General features: G+C 35.5%; 2 protein-coding genes and 1 pseudogene across 2 annotated transcripts; 1 reads left to right on the top strand and 2 right to left on the bottom strand.

Annotated features, from left to right (window-relative positions):
* Window positions 1–2,928: 2,928 nt before the first annotated feature.
* On the bottom strand, window positions 2,929–3,528 carry LOC112093530 (feruloyl CoA ortho-hydroxylase 1-like). Its single transcript, XM_024172192.1, has one exon. The coding sequence runs from the start codon at window positions 3,526–3,528 to the stop codon at window positions 2,929–2,931; it is 600 nt and encodes a 199-aa protein (XP_024027960.1).
* Window positions 3,529–6,939: 3,411 nt separating this feature from the next.
* LOC21411989 lies at window positions 6,940–10,069 on the bottom strand. Its single transcript, XM_024172197.1, has 3 exons — window positions 9,417–10,069; window positions 8,405–8,725; window positions 6,940–8,309 (listed from the first exon to the last, which is right to left on the bottom strand). Exons 2-3 carry the CDS (start codon window positions 8,654–8,656, stop codon window positions 8,052–8,054), a joined length of 510 nt encoding a protein of 169 aa, XP_024027965.1. The 5' UTR covers window positions 8,657–8,725; window positions 9,417–10,069; the 3' UTR covers window positions 6,940–8,051.
* Window positions 10,070–15,909: 5,840 nt separating this feature from the next.
* LOC21388219 lies at window positions 15,910–17,351 on the top strand (annotated as a pseudogene).
* The last annotated feature ends 239 nt before the right edge of the window (window positions 17,352–17,590 follow it).

The following is a 17,590-nucleotide window of genomic DNA, read 5'->3' as shown; positions in this document are numbered from 1 at the left end:
ATTTTATTGCGTCCCAAGATCCTCTTCCACCAATAAAACCACCTATACAAGCACGGCCACCGCCAAAATTTCGATGACCACCATTACCAGTAAAGCCACTCCTATTGTTTGGATTAAATGGATGAAATTACAGAACTCTGATTGTTGGTGAACCCTGACTGAAACTGATTGCCAAAAAAACTCCTTTTTTGCTTTGTTCCTGCTGTTTGGCAGTAGCCACATTAGCAGTAACAGAATCCAGTGATTTGGATTTCTTTTCCATTCAAACTTCTTGAGACGACTACATCTTCTTAACTGTGTAATAATCGGTTCTCGAACTAATGGTTAGAATCACAATCTCATATTACGATCGAAAATTGCAACTATAAGATCTTTAACAAATAATCCATACCAATGAGTTAGAAGATCGACATAGCTACAGATTTTTGACACCTGCCGGATAACCCTTCTCCGTAGATTGAAGCAACGCTGTGAACTTAGTTACCTTGGCACGCAAAATAAACCTCCACAATTAGACAATTCTAATATGATGACTCAAAATTCACCATACAAGCAAGCACACTTTCAGTCGTCAAAACTAGTGACAAAGACATGATCAGCTGATCTTGTTGTTCCCAATTCAAAAGTTTTGAGATTTATTCTTCCTAAAATCTCGTCTCCAGGGGGCAAGAAACTTCATTGGTGAAGGAATTGTGCTGAAGAGAATTTTTAAGATGATTATCTCAAATCCTAAATCTGTTCCGATCCAACCTCGAAGAAATTTAATGCATGAAAGAAATTGGAGAAAACATCCGAGAATAAGCTGCCATTGATGCTGTTGAAGTGATTTCACGAGCAAACGCCATCTAATACCATGTCAAAAAGAAAGAATTTATTGTTGGGATATCTGCCCATAAATCAAATAAGATGTAAATATTTTGCTGATTATCAATGAAATGAGGAATTTTTTCAATATTATTTTGCATACATGTGATGTTTTATAAATATCAAAATCTCTATATTCTTTTTTATGTAACTTTAAACATTGTATATAATTGTTATATGCAGAGGATAATGTTTGAAATAAAATAATCTAAACTTGTCCGTAATTATAAATTAAAGTTGGGATCTTTAATTTAAAATTACTAATGCGGTTCATTACATTCTGAATGAAACAATCTTATCCTAGATTGTTAATAATAAGATCATTGAAATGAAAGCATTTTATGTAATATGATTACATAGGACCGGAACGCGATTAATTATGAATCTCTAATAAATTCCGTTATTAAATAGAGTATTCAATGTTAATCAATGATGGTCATATATGTATTAATCTTAATTCTGAGTAATTAATAAACTCCTATTTATGATATTATGTTCTTTGACATATTGAGTAATGACACATGTGAATAGTGTTAAAGTCTTGGTATATTGGGAGCATAGTAAAATAAATAGCCGGAAATATTAATTTACAAGATGAAATCCATTCCTTCATAATGAAGTAGATTGACGAATCTCATAAGTGTTGATTCAGGACTTGAATAATAAGAGCGCTCAATTTTATGATTGGATCATAAAATATATTATTCATTAGAGGATCAATGGTACTTATGGAGAAAGATATAATTAAAGAGGTTAACAGAAAATACCTAGCTTTAATTATGAACCGTTTATGGAGAATTAATTCGTATGTAGTGAATATATCAATGGACAACACAAATTCCGTGAACATAATTATTTTATTATTTTGAGAGTGCAATTCCAAATTTATAGTGGAGTAATTTAGAATTAATAATTTTGACATATTAATTAAGGTATTAATTAATTGTCAAAATTATTGGAGCTTAAAATTATAATGTCCATAGTTCCTCTCAATGGCTCCATAAGATTAATGTGAACTGAATATATCATATTGGGTTATAATTATTAATATAGAATTGAGAATTCTAAATACACACATATTAATTAATTTGATTAATTAATATTAAAATTAATTTAAAATTGTTTTAAATTAATATGGATGAATTTAGAGAGAATTATTTTCTCCACGTTTCCTTCTCCCTCCCCTCGTTAATATATATATATTATATATATATAAAAGAAAGGAAACGTGCATGTGCACATTTCCAAAAAAAAAGAAAACAAAACAAAAAGGGGAGTGGGAGGAAACGTGCTGTTGCACGTTTCCTCACCATGAGGAAATGGAGTAAATGTGCGGTTGCACATTTACTCAAAAACAAAATGAGTTCTGTTTTTAAGAAGTGGAACGAAAATTTTTTTTTCCAGAGAATAGAGTGGTGTTCTTGGAATTTAAGAGCTCAAGACGGTGTTGGAGGAGTTCAAGATTTTCGTCCTAATCGAACGACGGTCAAATCCTCATTCCTTTCTTTAATATCTTTGTAGTTAAATTAACATGAAATAATGATCGCATTAAATTTTAATTTATGTGATTTGATCGATACCACGCTTCCGCACAATTTTTTTTTGAAAATCCGGTTTGAGAAACCAACATTTCTATGGAAGAAAAGGAATGCTCTGACAATGAATAAAATTCTTCTCAACTAATACACTAAACTACCTCTAACATTCGTACATGTGTACACTTGGCACTAACAAACTAGCTAGCTAATCTTCTTACACTGAAACTAATCTATATGATTAGCAGAAAAATACATTTCAGTTGTTCCCAACCGTACCTGTGTTCCCTTTTTTTTTTTTTTTTTTTTTTTTTTTTTTTTTTTTTTTAGCGTATCATTTTCTTTGACTCAACATCCAAACTGATGTATAATTAGAGATCAGATAAAGACCGAGCCAAAAAACTTACTGTATAAATGTACCAGCAAGAAATTCAAAAACACTAACTACATTCATTATGCAGAATGAATGGGAGAAAAAGGTGAAAGTTTGCTTTTGGCTCCAGAACCTCACATATCCCTGTTAGCTGTTTTACTCACATATCTTGGCAAATTCAATAGCCTTCTTCCCATCGTGGGGATTGCTGAAGAAATGCTTGAAGTAATCCAAGTACAGAACTTGCTTATAAATAGGTTTCTCCCCAGTTCCCAACACCTGAGGCAGGGGTCCTATAAGTGCATCAGGTCCAGGATTCACGAATATTGGAATGGAAATCCTGCTCTTGTTCTTGTTAGGTAAAGCGCGGTGCTCAACGCTTTTGTAGAGCCCGTTGCTCATTATCTGCAGCACGTCGCCAATGTTGATTACTAATGCACCATCAACATGCGGTACATGGATCCAACTATCAGCTCCACTGCCTTCTCGGCAGACATAAAGCCCGCCAGAGTCGTCTTGGAGGAGGACTGTGATGGTTGATATGTCCGAGTGGCGGCCAACACCTGCTGTGAGCTCTGGGTTGGGACATTTTGGATAGTAGTTGAAGTTGAGCCTCATGGCACCCATCAACTCATGTTCCGTCTCTTTGTCTATGTCATTCACATTCAATATCTTCAGCAGGACTTGTAGAAGCCTTTTGATTACAATCTCAGCCCTCGTCATGTATTCTATTGCTTCCTCCCTAATGTTTTTCATTGTTAAGGAAAAACAAGAAAAAAAATTTTGTTGCACTCTGTATGTAATACATATGAACATTCATCACAATAACATAATGTTTGGCTTAATACTTTATCATGTTAATTGCAGAATGCCTTCCTTAATATATTTAACTAAGTTACAGCTTTGTTTTTTTTTTTTTGGTAATTACTTTACAATCTCCAATGTACCCCTCTTCAACTATCTTAGTAAAAAAGTATTGCTTATTTTACTAGGCAAACCGTCTCATCCAGTTAAGCATTAAACTAAACATATTATATTCAGGATTCAATCTGTTTTTTTCCCCTCTTTTTTGTCTCAACCTTTACCTGAAACTAGTACTACAACATATCTTTAAAGAAAAATTAGTAGGAAAAAAATATCATTAGTGAAACACCATTGGCAAGGCTGTCCTTATAATCTTTTTTTTCTCAAATAACACATTACTCAAACAACTATAGATTATCGCCCTGTTCATTTCGTTGATTCGAGTTTAGAATTCGAGTTTTACTACAGTAAAAAGCTCTCACAAACAATCACATCTAACTTTTTTGCTACAATAAAAAACTCACATAAAATCACATCTCAACTCGAATTAAAAACTCGAATCAGCGAACTAAACGGACCCGATTCGTATGAAAAATGAAAAGAAGTTAAAATGCTCAACAACATAGAAAAAGCTTCATTCTTTCCTCAGTGTCGAGTTGAGATGTGACTTTATGTGAGAGCTTTTTACTGTAGCAAAAAAATTAGATGTGATTGTTTGTGAGAGCTTTTTACTGTAAAAAAACTCGAATTCTAAACTCGAATCAGCGAAGTGAACGGGGCCTATATTTCTATTGAAAATGTGTAACACGAATATATTTGATCATCTTACACTATATTTCTTACACCTCTAGAACGTCATAATTACTATATTATGCATCTCACTCCTCTATATTATACAAAAGTATGTTACTCACTTGTTCAAAATTTTCTATCTAATTTTTTTTTTGTTAATTAACCCTATCCCATTGCCGCATCATTTACAAAATCTATTAGCACATAACGGACTCAGCATTATGTTGCCACTAAAAAAAATTGACATTAACGTCTCTAATTAACGTCAATTGACCAAAAAAATTGACATGCCGTTGGTATTCTTGAGGGACTTGCATCCTCTGACTTTTTCTTTTCTCTTTTTTTTTTTTTTTTTTTTTTTTTTTTTTTTTTTTTTTTTTTTGTTCCAAGCAATATCCATCCACTCATATTATGTCAACTCAAAAAAAATTCTCCATTTATCTTTACTCTGATTTCTATCTCCTATTGATGTCTAACTTGGTTTTTCTAAACCTCTTCCTATTTTTCACGCTTTGGGGACTCCCGCTCTTTCTTCTCGTTTTATGTTCTCTTCATTTTTCATTCCACAAATCTCACCGATCTCATCCGTCCTCCATCTATTCTATTGAAAGGTCACATCAATCTATAAACATTTTTTCTTATTCATCAAAATTCAAACGCACAAATCCATTTGAGTTCTAGCTTTAATACATGTTTGAAGGTCAAACTCACAAAGCTAGCCAATGGCTAGTCTTTTAGGAAGAACAGCATCATCGTCTTCTTTTGAATGAGGATTAGAATTGAGACGCAAATCATAGTCCTCGTAGTTTTGCTGCTCATGCTCTAAGAATGCCACTTCGATCGAATGGGTTTTTCCTATAACGAGGGGCATAGCTAGCTTAAGCCCAACGGCAACTGGTCCTCGTACTTTTGCCTCCATCAAATTTTCTTTTCAATTTTTCTTCAGCTTGTTTGCCCAACAGAAAATTTTTAATTGTAATATCTATTTTTTTTTTTTTAAATATTATTAAATCTCACCCAAATTTTCACTAATATTAAGTATCTCATAGTTTAAACTGGATATGTAGACATACAACCCATATGCATATGTTCTCTAAAACGTGAACATTCGCCTATATTAGCACAAAATCAATTGTTCTTCACACACACACACATATATATATATAAACATATAATAATCTGGTGGCGGTCATTATAAAGGCAATAAAATACAAATCCATACTAAAGAAAGTCCAACTCATGGTCCAATTAGCTAACAAACGCAGCTGAATATATGGTTCCTAAGTAATGCACAAATAATAATCTATTGATGCCGATTATTTTCGGATGCAGCCCACATAATACTAGTTATTTCGTCCCTCAATATATTCATTTGTCGTCGGTGTGGACGGTTATGATGTTGTTGGACTTTCCGATCAGGATTGTGATTCTGATTCACATACCGGAACGGCGTCCCTCATGTACTGGGTGAGTAGATCATCGTTGCGGTTGTACATATGTATGAAATTGTGTAGCACAGCACAAGCCATCCGAATTTGTATCTGTTTATCTATTGGGTAGTTATATACGGAATCTAACTTTCCATACGCCGAATGTGCGCTCGATACAATTCCTTAGGGAAGAATGGGTGTAGTTGAACAACTCACGCTCATTTTGGGGCCAACCACGCCTTGCTCTATACTCTTGAAGGTGGTAAGTGCTCCCCTGGTAGGGCGTCAAGAAACAATCATTGTTTGCGTACCCAGAGTCAACGAGGTAATATTTACCTGTGGTGTGAGTTAGAAGGCAATTCGTGAATATATTAGTTCCACATGTAACCACAAACGTGCCAAAATGAAAAGTTATGTAAAAACGAAGCATAATAATATACCTTGTGGTGGATATGGGAACTTTTTGACGGACGTCTTTGTTGCGGATGCAAGCACACGAGCATCATGGGCAGATCTCTCCCATCCGGCTAAAATGTAGGTGAACTTCATGTCGAACGAGTAGACCCCTAACACATTTTGGGAGTAGAACCCCTTTCTATTTCTCCATACTTCGGGACTTGAAGGTGGTGGAACGCATGGTACATGAGTCCCATCAAGAGCGCCAACACAATTCTACATAGTTGACAACATATATAAGCAACAAATGTCTTTTAAGTGTTATGGTAGCGAGTTTTTAAAATAGAATAGTAAGTTGAAACACTATACCTGAAATCATGACAAATACTTGTTTCCATGAGCGGCTACGACAGGATCGATAACGTTGAAGTTTGGTGGTTTAATGAAGTCAAAACGGAGCTTACACAAGGTAGTCAAAACGGCGTGGAAATACTTTGAAATGGTGGCACCTGAATGCTGTCATTGATCTTGTGACTCCTTGTTGTTTGAGCTTTGACAAACAATGTAGAGGAAAATAAAAACCTGCTCATCGACATTCATATTCCTAGTTGGTCTTAAGTACCCTTGTAGCTCAAGCAAGGAACTTAGTTGCTTAAAACTCACTGCTCATCCTAATTTTCGACCTAATCACGTCCTCATGTCCATCAAGTAAGTAACCGACAGACATTATACTTGTTAGGGCCGACATGTGCTTTGGTCGAGGTAGAGGTATTTCCATATATGTGTAGTAATACCATAAGACAATTGCAAATGCTGCAATCTCATACTCGTCGTCGGAGTCATCGATGTCATCATTTGCGGCAACCACATATGATGGCCCTGGATTCCACATGACTTCCTGCGACGAATGCATAAGTACACAAAATATATATGTATGTAGTTCAATGCATTAAACATGTTATGGAAGAAATAAGCTCAGCGCACTAACAATAAATATTGCAATAGAAGTACAACTCAATAGCCATGATCACCACACTGCAATCTCAATGTGACCACAGCTATAGTGGGAAAAAAGTAACTACCATCGCTTCCATTAGTCCGTAGCAACATTTTAATGGAAATTGTTCAATAGTAAGAATACATAAATGAGAATACGACCATTAATTAAAGATTATAATGTGGCAGGGACCGCCAACTCTTTGCCACCAAATGTGCCACTTTGCGGTGAAAAATGTGGCACGTAGTACGGTGTACTTGGATTGTAGGTGGGCGGCTGTGGGGGATTGTTGTTTTAGGGATTGTTGGGAAATTGTGCAAAATGTTGGTGCATGTTCGGCGGTAGAGTTGAAAATTTTGGGACCTGGGGACGCCCAAAGTTTGGAGGCCACTGACTAAAGGGGGCGGGTTGTTGTCCAACTATTAGTGGGGGGTGCATGAAGTTGATGGCCGGTGGCATGAAGTGGGGAAATTGAGGCGACACGAACTGCGCCCCCATATATGTGTTTGGAGTGGAGAAATGTGCAGCTGTTTGATTCCGTGACGTATTGATTGTCTTCGTCACGAAGAAGGCACGTTGACTCTCTGTTATCTTAACGAAAATTTGCTGCATATTCGGATACCACGCGATGGCCTCCAAAAATGTGACAGCGGTTTCGTCATCAAGCGCCATTTCCTTAACTATTTCTTGGCACCGGTGCATGAGAGCATTAGTGGCCGAAATCTGATTGGCACTGAAGCTGTTGCTACAGCTACTATGCTTGCTTTCGACTGAAGAAACAAGTCGGCCAATTAATTCCTTGGCCTCCGGATCACCCGCCACCCTGCGCGAGGACTTGGTTGTTTTCTTGCCTATGGCCTTCATGATGTGGCGATGTTGAGACCTCTTACATTGTGCAAACTAGCCCGCATGGTGTTGACGAAGCCATCATCACTGCCTAGTGAGCCAGATGTCGCCCCTCCGTCATCGGAAATGGGGACTGCATTTTCCTCTTCATTGGCTGGCTTATCCAACCCGTACTCGAACCCCCCACTTGCCCTCCTACCACCAAACGCCTCATAGTACAAGTCAAAGTTTTTAAGAGGCTGATTCCTGGCCGCCTTTGCCCATTTCTTGTTCTGCATGAGAAGGAGCAAACAAAATGAACCATTCCATTCCAAAATTTACGTTGGCAGAACTAAGCCCACGTGGTAAAGGGATTATAAACATTTACCTTCGCAAAATCTTTCCAATATTCATCAGTGCACATCACGGCTCCGGTCACTGGGTCCCAGCCCAGTCCTGTGTTATTGCGTAGCATTAGCTCATGATCAAACTTGGCCTTTAGACGGACTTTCATATGTTGCACTTTCACAAGGGTCACTTGATCCTTGAAAAAGTCTTGAAGTTCTTTCGCCCAATCCTCCCAGGTTTTAGAATCAGGCTTTCGTCCGTTAGAAGTACGATTGTAGGCAGCGAATCGCATAAGCAACTCCTCTTTTTGCCTTTCTGTCTAGTGAAGAGTGGACTCATCGTCGGATCTCCCTCTTGGCATCTAATATAACACAACACACTACAACGAGTAATGTATCCATATTTGTATGATATCGGCGGCGTTCATTATAAAGGCAACAAATTACAAACCCATACTAAAGAAAGTCCAATTTATAGGACATCACTGTTTTCATATACTGTGAAGTACGAACTACGGTGATAAGTTTCTACAGGGCACCAGACATCAATATAATGCAGTGAGTAACAAATGAAAACGACAATCATGTGATCAGTACGGCATCAGTATAATGCAGTGAGTATTATATGCAAACGATAACCATTAGAGCATGATCAAATCTGGAGAAAACGACGATGAACTAGGGATCAACCATGACTAAACAAGGACATTGTAGGCAGTTCAAAAATGGTGTAAAAATTTTAAGTAATTTCAGCAACATGAGCCACAGGGAAGAGGAATGTACTTAGTGGTAAGTTAGGCATCAGACAAAGCAAAATTGCCAATGGAATGCAGAACCAAATAGGGCAGCAGGTTGTTAATGCCAAAATGAAAGGTTCCATAAGTACGACATCAGTATATGCAGTGCGTAGTTTATGCAAACGACAAGCATTGCAGCATGATCAAACCAGAAGAAAAGTTGGCAATGGAAACCAGAAGCATGGAAAATCAAGAACATTGTAGCCTAAAATGCAGAAATGGTATGTAGAAATTCAGTAAAGGGGAAAGCTCATACCGTGTTCGAACCAGTTGAGGACAACGGCTGATATGCTTGGACAACCCCCAAACGCAACTGTGAGGCACCTCGTAAAGGAGTCCGATAACGGCACCGGTAACAGTAAGGCCTGAACCGGCGATAACGATTCGGCGCGAGGTTCCGGCGTTTGCCTCTACATCGACTCAGTATTACCACCAAAGGAGTACGCCGGTAGCCTCGCGTCGGATCAATAAGATCCGTGATGAAAATTCAAGGGTAGGAGCGGAAAATCTTTCTAGGGTTCGGAATTAAACAAGCAATCAAAGACAAAATTGGAGGAAATTGGGGGGATTACCTTTTTCCACTGCTGATCTTCCCAACGATCCCGCGATTCAAGTTGGGTTCTAATACCAGAGATTCGATTCGAGCAGCAGGGAGAACTTGCGACAGAGCTTTTCAGAAAGCCTTTTGCGGAGAATCGTCGGGGCTTTTCAGAGTGAAAACTCAAGGCGAGAGGCACGAAGGAGGGTCCAACGGGAAGAAGTGTCAGCAGAGGGAATCCGCATTGTAGAATCACACTGGAGTAATGGGAAAATAAGGGTCGGTAAAACTCATCGACTCGAGTTATTACTCGAATTTAAAATTTGAGTTGCGTTTCGTGAACGCGTAACTCTGCCTAATTTCACACTCGAGTTGAGCTTCTTCCAGTGTAGTATACGAAGTGAACGGCTCCATAGTTTTTTCTTGCATCCAAAAACAAACGAAACGTTTTACAATAGAGCATACTGTCGCCTCGTTCGTTTCAATAATTCGAGTTTAAAATTTGAGTTGAGATGTGATTGTATGTGAGAGCTTTTTACTGTAGCAAAAAAGTTAGATGTGATTATTTGTGAGAGTTTTTTACTGTAGCAAAACTCAAATTCTAAACTCGAATCAGCGAAACGAACGAGGCCAAACCATTATGCATGTTTATGATGTTACATCACGTTAAAATCTGTGATGAAGTTACTTTCGACTCAGTGGAGGTACATGTTCTACTGAGATTTTTATTTTTTTTTCTATGCATATAATTTTCTTTTTCAAATTGTATTTGTTCCCCCACTAAATTTATAAACTCAGGAATGTGTCCTCACGAAATTTATATAATGATCATATTTGAAACGAAGCGACTAATTGTTACCCATTTAAATTGAGAAAGTATTCAAATGAACAACATTATAAAATTTGTACAATTTTCTTCTATGTTTTCATATTCTTGGCTCCTCTAATGATTAAAATTACTTTAAAATTAAGGGAGAAAGAGCTAAACATTTTTTTTTTTAGAAATATCTATAGTAAATAACATGCTTTAACGTATTTTTAAATAACATATTTATAATAAACTTTTTCTTTATGAAACATATTTATGCAAATTCAACTTATAAATTTGCTTCATAAATGAATCATTAACCAAAAATATGCTATTTACAATAAATATTTTTTTTTAAAAAAATGACCTATTTGCTATTATTTCACTAAAATTAAAAAGTATGCCAATAGACAGAATTTGTAGATAACAACTATATAATTTCATAAACATTTATTTTATGTAGCTATCTCCGGTAGGCTATCCTACCAGTAGGATTAGTTTTCTGACGGTTAGATTTGATTAAAATCAAATGACATTAAAAAAATATGCATAACAGAAATTATAATTTTTGATACATATCTACCAATATGGGAGAAACTCCCTTATTTTATAGATAATAACTAACAAGCAACAAGTATATCATCTCAAGCCAATAATAACAATAATGATACTGACGGTTATGCCCATAAATTTTGTTGAAACAAAGACCAAAAAATTAAAAAAACCGAAAGAACAAAAAAATTTTAATGCGGTTCGGCAATTTCACCAACATCCACAGATCAAAATATGTTTTTGATTTCATTTACTGATGATTTTACAATGAGCTCATTCGTGAGTACAAATAGAGACGTTTCCCTAAAAACACAAATAAATGCATGCCGTCAATTAGCTTCATATTAAGCCTACAATCACGCTCATAATCAATTCCTTCAATCAAGGATATTGTTGCCCTAATGAGATAGTTGACCAATATTTCAACAAATTTTCGTAGTGTTCAACTACGCAGCTCCTAATCACGACGTCTACAAAGTGAACTGCACTTCTTTAAAGGACTGCATTGCCGCACCAGACGCGGAAAAGTTCACCTCCGGAAACAACAAGATAATGCTGAAAGCTCCAGGACACAAATGGTATCTATAATGGAAAACTAGGTCACTGTGAAACTGGACGGAAGCTCAGCATTACTGTTTTCGAAGCGAGTGCTCCTGAACCCTCACCACCAAGTAACTCTCTTGAACCCCCAACCATGTTAGAAAAATTATAATATATCTTGATCAAGATCACAAGTTGTTTGAGTATTAAAACATGAAAATTTGTGTTAAAAGGACTTCAAAAAACGCTGCAACGGAAAAAACTGCTTTGATTCGGCCAAACCGACTGCAGCCGAAATATTTTGGCTGCACCCGAAATGTTTGCATGTACTGGGTTTGTTTGCAGCTGCAGTGAGAAAACATCCGCTGTAGCGGAAATTATACAGAAAATAATGTTTTTATGAGTTTATGTGATCTAAAACGTTTCGAACCATTACATCCATTGGTGATATGTTTTCATACATATATGAACACCAATTAACAATAAATATAACTATTGTAATAGGTGTATTAATCCATGAAAAGATACATTTACATTGAAAATGTACCTTTATATATGTGAATGGTTGTAATATTTAAAGATGATGCATTCATTCATCAAATAGCACATCTATCTTTATTAATTCTCCAAAAAATTTACAAATTTTATTCATGTTCTGAAACTCAATATTATTGCTAGATATTGTGTTCAAAGGTTTATTATATCTTGGGAGTAATTTACCATTAAAACTCATTAGCAAACTTTGAGAAGTGAGGGTAAATAAAACCTTAAAAGAAAATATTCTTATACGCCTCAAACTATATCTTGTTTATGTATTCTTTTCACCCTCTACACTCAAATTTTTCCAACAAAACAACTCTGCTTTTCGTCGGATCTTCTTCTCCGGCTACCAAGTGATGATCTTTGTGGCACTCATTGTCGGTTTCGTCGTCGTAAGTTAATTACGTTGCGTAGCTAATTTGGTCTAATTGGTGTCATTTTCTAGCTAATTAAATAGTTCAATAAAATGGTCAGTATTTTTGTGTACCTGTCAGATTACTACGTTTGATGTTTACTTTTATATATATATATATATATATATATTGTGTCTACCGCATGATTTTTCACGAGTATGTGTACGATGGTCTTTGGAGTACCTGTTTTGGATTAATGAAATAGGATTACTTTTTTTCGGGTCTAAACATGCAGACGTAATAAGCTGTCTTTCTTTGTCATGCATGCATCATGCTCCACATAAAAGAGTGGTTATTAATGTGAATTAATAACACGTAAACATTACAACTCAAATTTTTTTATTTAAATTTTGTTTACCTTTTTGTATCTTTCTTTAATTTTATTATGTGAAAGGACAGGAACCACGCTTGTAAGAGAATTGATTTTTAATATTCCAAAACAAATATGAATTTATTATATAGCAGGATTGTTGATTTTTAATTTACTTGAGGTTTGAAGTTTGAATTAGCTGCTTAAAAGTAAAAAGTTGGGTGAGATTTAATTTAATAAGAATCAAATGAAAATACAACATAAAAAATGGAAGGGGCAAACTAGAAGAAACATTGAAAAAAAAAATTATGGGGCAAAAATATAAGGAGCCCATAGGCTTAAGAGAATAAAGACTAATTGACTCAATTTAACCCTCTCTTTTCCATATGATTTAAACAAAAACTCTAACATAAAGACTTAAATGAGAGTGTTTTAAAATTTAAAGGGTAAAGTGAAAGCTTTAAAATTTTAGAGGACAAACTGAAAATGAATCTAAAGTTTAGAAAGCACAAGTTAAAGGTGAAATTTTAGACTTCCAGGGCTGGGCTGACCTAAAGGAGAGAGGTTCGACCCGGCTCGGCCCTAAAGCCTGACGGGCCTAGAGACAGCCCGGCTCGGCTATGAAATTTATAAGGCATTTTAAAAAAAAAAATTTTAAAAGATCAAGATGTTTTGGCCGACATGACTAGGCTCAAATAAGCATTTAGGCTTGAAACCTCAGCCGGCCCGTTTGGCCTAGCACAAACTTACAGCTCTAATACCATTGAAATGAACCTTTTTTCGCGTTAGTACTTATAGAGGGGAAATAATACTATTTAAAAAAACACATTAAAAGAGAATTAAAATCTACATGAGTATCTCGCAAGGAAAAAATGAAAAATAAAATAAGAATAAATTTGAAAGAAATAATTTTAACAAAAAAAAAAAGTGATGAAAAAAGGTATTTTAAAAAGACATTATAAAAAATAAGATATATAGAAAAAAAAATCCCAAATATGAAAAAAAAGTAAAACGCAAAAAATAAAAAACGGAAGGGAGCAAAGAGGATGGACACGCTAAAGGGAAGCTAAACTATTTTGATTCTTTTTACTTACGTAAGATGAGATAAGAAATAATGGAATTGTACGTAAGATGCGATCAGAAATAATGGAATTTTCAAACATAAATATAGTACACTATTCTATTTTTTTTTAAGGTAAAATGTATTTCAAAATAAGAGATACAAACACTAATATTGATATAACTGACTTCGCAATGCAAACATAACGTAACTCCAATCATTGACTGATTCTACCACATATTATAGAACGCGAGTAGTTAGAAAAACGTGCGTTGAACTCTTGCGACGGGAAGTTAGCATAGAGAACAAGTGCACATATAACTATTTAAAAACACAACTCTATAATGATAGACAATTCTATTTTTTTTAAGGTAAAATGTATTTCAAAATAAGAGATACAAATACTAATACTAATATAACTGACTTTGCAATGCAAGCATAATGTAACTCCAATCATTGACTGATTCTACTACATATCATAGAACACGAGTGGTTAGAAAAACGTGCGTTGAGCTCTTGCGACGGGAAGTTAGCATAAAGAACAAGTGCACATATAACTATTTAAAAACACAACTCTATAATGATAGACAATTCTATTTTTTTTAAGGTAAAATGTATTTCAAAGTAAGAGATACAAACACTAATACTGATATAACTGACTTCGCAATGCAAGCATAATGTAACTCCAATCATTGACTGATTCTACCACATATCATAGAACGCGAGTGGTTAGAAAAACGTGCGTTGAGCTCTTGCGACGGGTAGTCAGCATAAAGAACAAGTGCACATATAACTATTTAAAAACACAACTCTATAATGATAGACAACTTTAATCGATCGAGTATGAGACATTTATAGACCAAAAGTCACCCATAAAAAAAATATGAAAAAGAGTGCTCTTTTTGATAGAAGAGTGACAAACTCTCTTAAAACAGTGCATACCATTGGAGAAGCATGCTCAAAAAAGGAGGAAAAAAAGTCAATCTTTTTTATGTAGCAACCTTCTCTTACACATACTTAAGAGTCACTAATCAAAACACGCGTTCTGTGCTCGTGACTCATTTAAAATAACGGTTATATAAATTATTAAAAAAAAGATAAAAAAATGATGAATAAAATAAAGACAACTGCAGAAAAAAGATCCAAAGCAAAGGACAAGGGAAAAAAAAAAGCTTGTGCTGATTATTACGCACACTTTATTACCTTGCAAAATGTTTCGCAACTAAACTTAAAATTTATGAGAATGACAGAAAAAATAAAAATTTATGTAGAGACATATTTGAGAATAAATTATTTCAATAAGGTAATTAGAAAAAAATAATAATTTAAATAATCATAAAGAAATTATTTAAATAAAGATATATTTAAAAACATATAGAAAAAGATTAAAAGATGCAATAAAAAAAGGGATTAAGGAGGAAAATAAAGGAAAAAGAAAAAGCAAGACAAAAAATAATAATAATCATAATTGTTATCTATCCGACCTCTAAAGGAAAAAAAAAAAAACATACTTGAAGGGCCCACGGAGAATAGCCCCGGATACCATCTATAAATCGTTCCATCTCTGCTTTCTGAAAAAAAGAAAAATCTGGCTCGTCCTATTATCTTTATGCCATCTGTAATTGAAATCAATCATCACATTATTAATTTGATGTAATTTTATATGAAAATTTTTTATTATAATAAAAAAATTAAATGTAATTATGTTTAAAAAATTTTTATTATAACAAAACTCGAATTCTAAATTTAAATCGATCAAATAAAAAAAGTCTATAATTATAAGACACAATAAAAAAATAAAAAAAATAGAAAATAGGAAAACTGATTCACACTAATTAGTTATTCGGAAGGATAAACATTTAGCTGCCTATAGGCGTCAAGCTTGCTGATGTGGCTCAATCTTAGCCACGCCCAACAGCTTCTTCCAGATTTTTGGTTCCTTTTGTATGTGAATAACAGAATCCAAGAATATCTCGATTTTACAAACTTCAATTTTTTTTTTCTCTATTTCCCACACAAACCAAAGCAATGTCATCAGCGCCGCACCATTCTTCCATTAATGTGATCGATTTTGTGATCAAATAAGGAAATGGAGTTAAGGGTCTGGCAGAAATGGGAATTAAAACAGTCCCTTCTCAGTATATCCAGCCTCTCGAGGAAAGACTCGACACAAGCAAAACAGAGGTCGAAGCTTCAATACCTGTCATAGATTTCTCTAAGTGGGATGATCCCAACGTCGCAGATGCCATTTTCGAGGCTGCAACGAAGTACGGTTTCTTCCAAATTGTCAACCATGGCGTGCCCAACAAAGTTGTTGCTGATCTTGAGGCGGCTGTGCATCGGTTTTTCGATTTGCCGACGGAAGAGAAGAGGGAGTACGCGAGGGATTCGCCTTCGGAGAGTGTGCGATATGGGACGAGTTTTAGCCCGAGAGCTGAGCAGGTTTTGGAGTGGAAAGACTACTTCATTATGTTGTATGTGTCTGAGGATCAGGCTTTTGCTTCTTGGCCACCTGAGTGCAGGTAATGTTCTGAAAGAAATGTAGTTTTTGCAATTGGTATGACTTCCATTTAGTTACCATTTAAAAAAAAAAAAAAAATTCTTAAAAGAGCATGACTCGATGATAGAATATGCAGTTGTTTTGAGATATGGTATGTAGTAATTCATGAGTGAAACATGCTTTGAATCTCACATAATCCCTGTTGTCTGAAAATTTATTTACTTTTTCTTGCTCTTCCTTTGAAATGACAAACCATTAGGGAGGAAGCAATAGAATACATGAAGCAGGCTGAAGATGTGATTAAAAAGCTATTGCATGTTCTGCTAAAGAGATTGAATGTGAAGGACGTAGACAAAGAGACGGAACATATGTTGAGGGTGCTACGAGGCTTGGCTTCAATTACTATCCAAAGTGTCCCAACCCAGAGCTCACAGCAGGAGTTGGCCGCTACTCGGACATATCAACCATAACAGTACTCCTCCAAGATCACTCCGGTGGGCTTTATGTCCGCCAAGGCGGAGCTGATAGTTGGATCCATGTACCCCCCTGTTGATGGTGCATTGGTAATCAACATTGGCGATGTGTTGCAGATAATGAGCAATGGCCTCTACAAAAGCGTTGAGCATCGTGCAATACCTAACAAGAACAAAAGCAGAATTTCCGTTCCAATATTTGTGACTCCTCTATCTGTTGCTCTCATAGGACCTCTGCCAAAAGTATTGGAGACCGGAGAAAAACCTATTTACAAGCAAGTTCTGTACTCTGATTACCAAAAGCATTTTTTTGGTAAGCCTCGAGATGGGAAGAAAACTATTGATTTTGCTAAGATGCGTACTTAAGCAAATGAAGAGAAAAACATGGACATGGACATATCCTCGTAAGGTCCCACAGGAAAAGCAAAATTTTCACCTCTAAGAATGTAGTAGTGAAGAAAACCATTGTTTACATCTCTAATGAAGGGTGCAGTTCCTGTTGGTCTCTAAAGAATCTCTACAGTGTAAAATCTGACTCTGCAATATAGTTATTATCGAACATTTGCACTTGGTTTTGATCTGAGCTGGGAATTTCTTGCCTACACACTTGGTGTTGATATGAAAGGCAAGAAATGGTTTCTGGTTTTTCTTTGGTTGTGCTAGGTTTTGCCATCTCTACTAGCAAAAAAGTGCCTG

Source organism: Morus notabilis, unplaced genomic scaffold (genome assembly GCF_000414095.1).
Source record: "Morus notabilis unplaced genomic scaffold, ASM41409v2 Scaffold471, whole genome shotgun sequence".
Taxonomy (NCBI): domain Eukaryota; kingdom Viridiplantae; phylum Streptophyta; class Magnoliopsida; order Rosales; family Moraceae; genus Morus; species Morus notabilis.
Note: the sequence above shows the minus strand (reverse complement) of the source record. Positions and strands in the feature narration are given on the sequence as shown.

What these genes read in the sequence shown, in the direction of transcription:
- LOC21411989 (XM_024172197.1), bottom strand. Translation starts at nt 8,656, where the DNA reads ATGCGATTCGCTGCCTACAATCGTACTTCTAACGGACGAAAGCCTGAT. An exon ending in ATTGGAAAGATTTTGCGAAG is followed by an intron (nt 8,310 to 8,404) that starts GTAAATGTTTAT and finishes CTTCTCATGCAG; the next exon opens with AACAAGAAATGGGCAAAGGC.
- LOC112093530 (XM_024172192.1), bottom strand. Translation starts at nt 3,528, where the DNA reads ATGAAAAACATTAGGGAGGAAGCAATAGAATACATGACGAGGGCTGAG.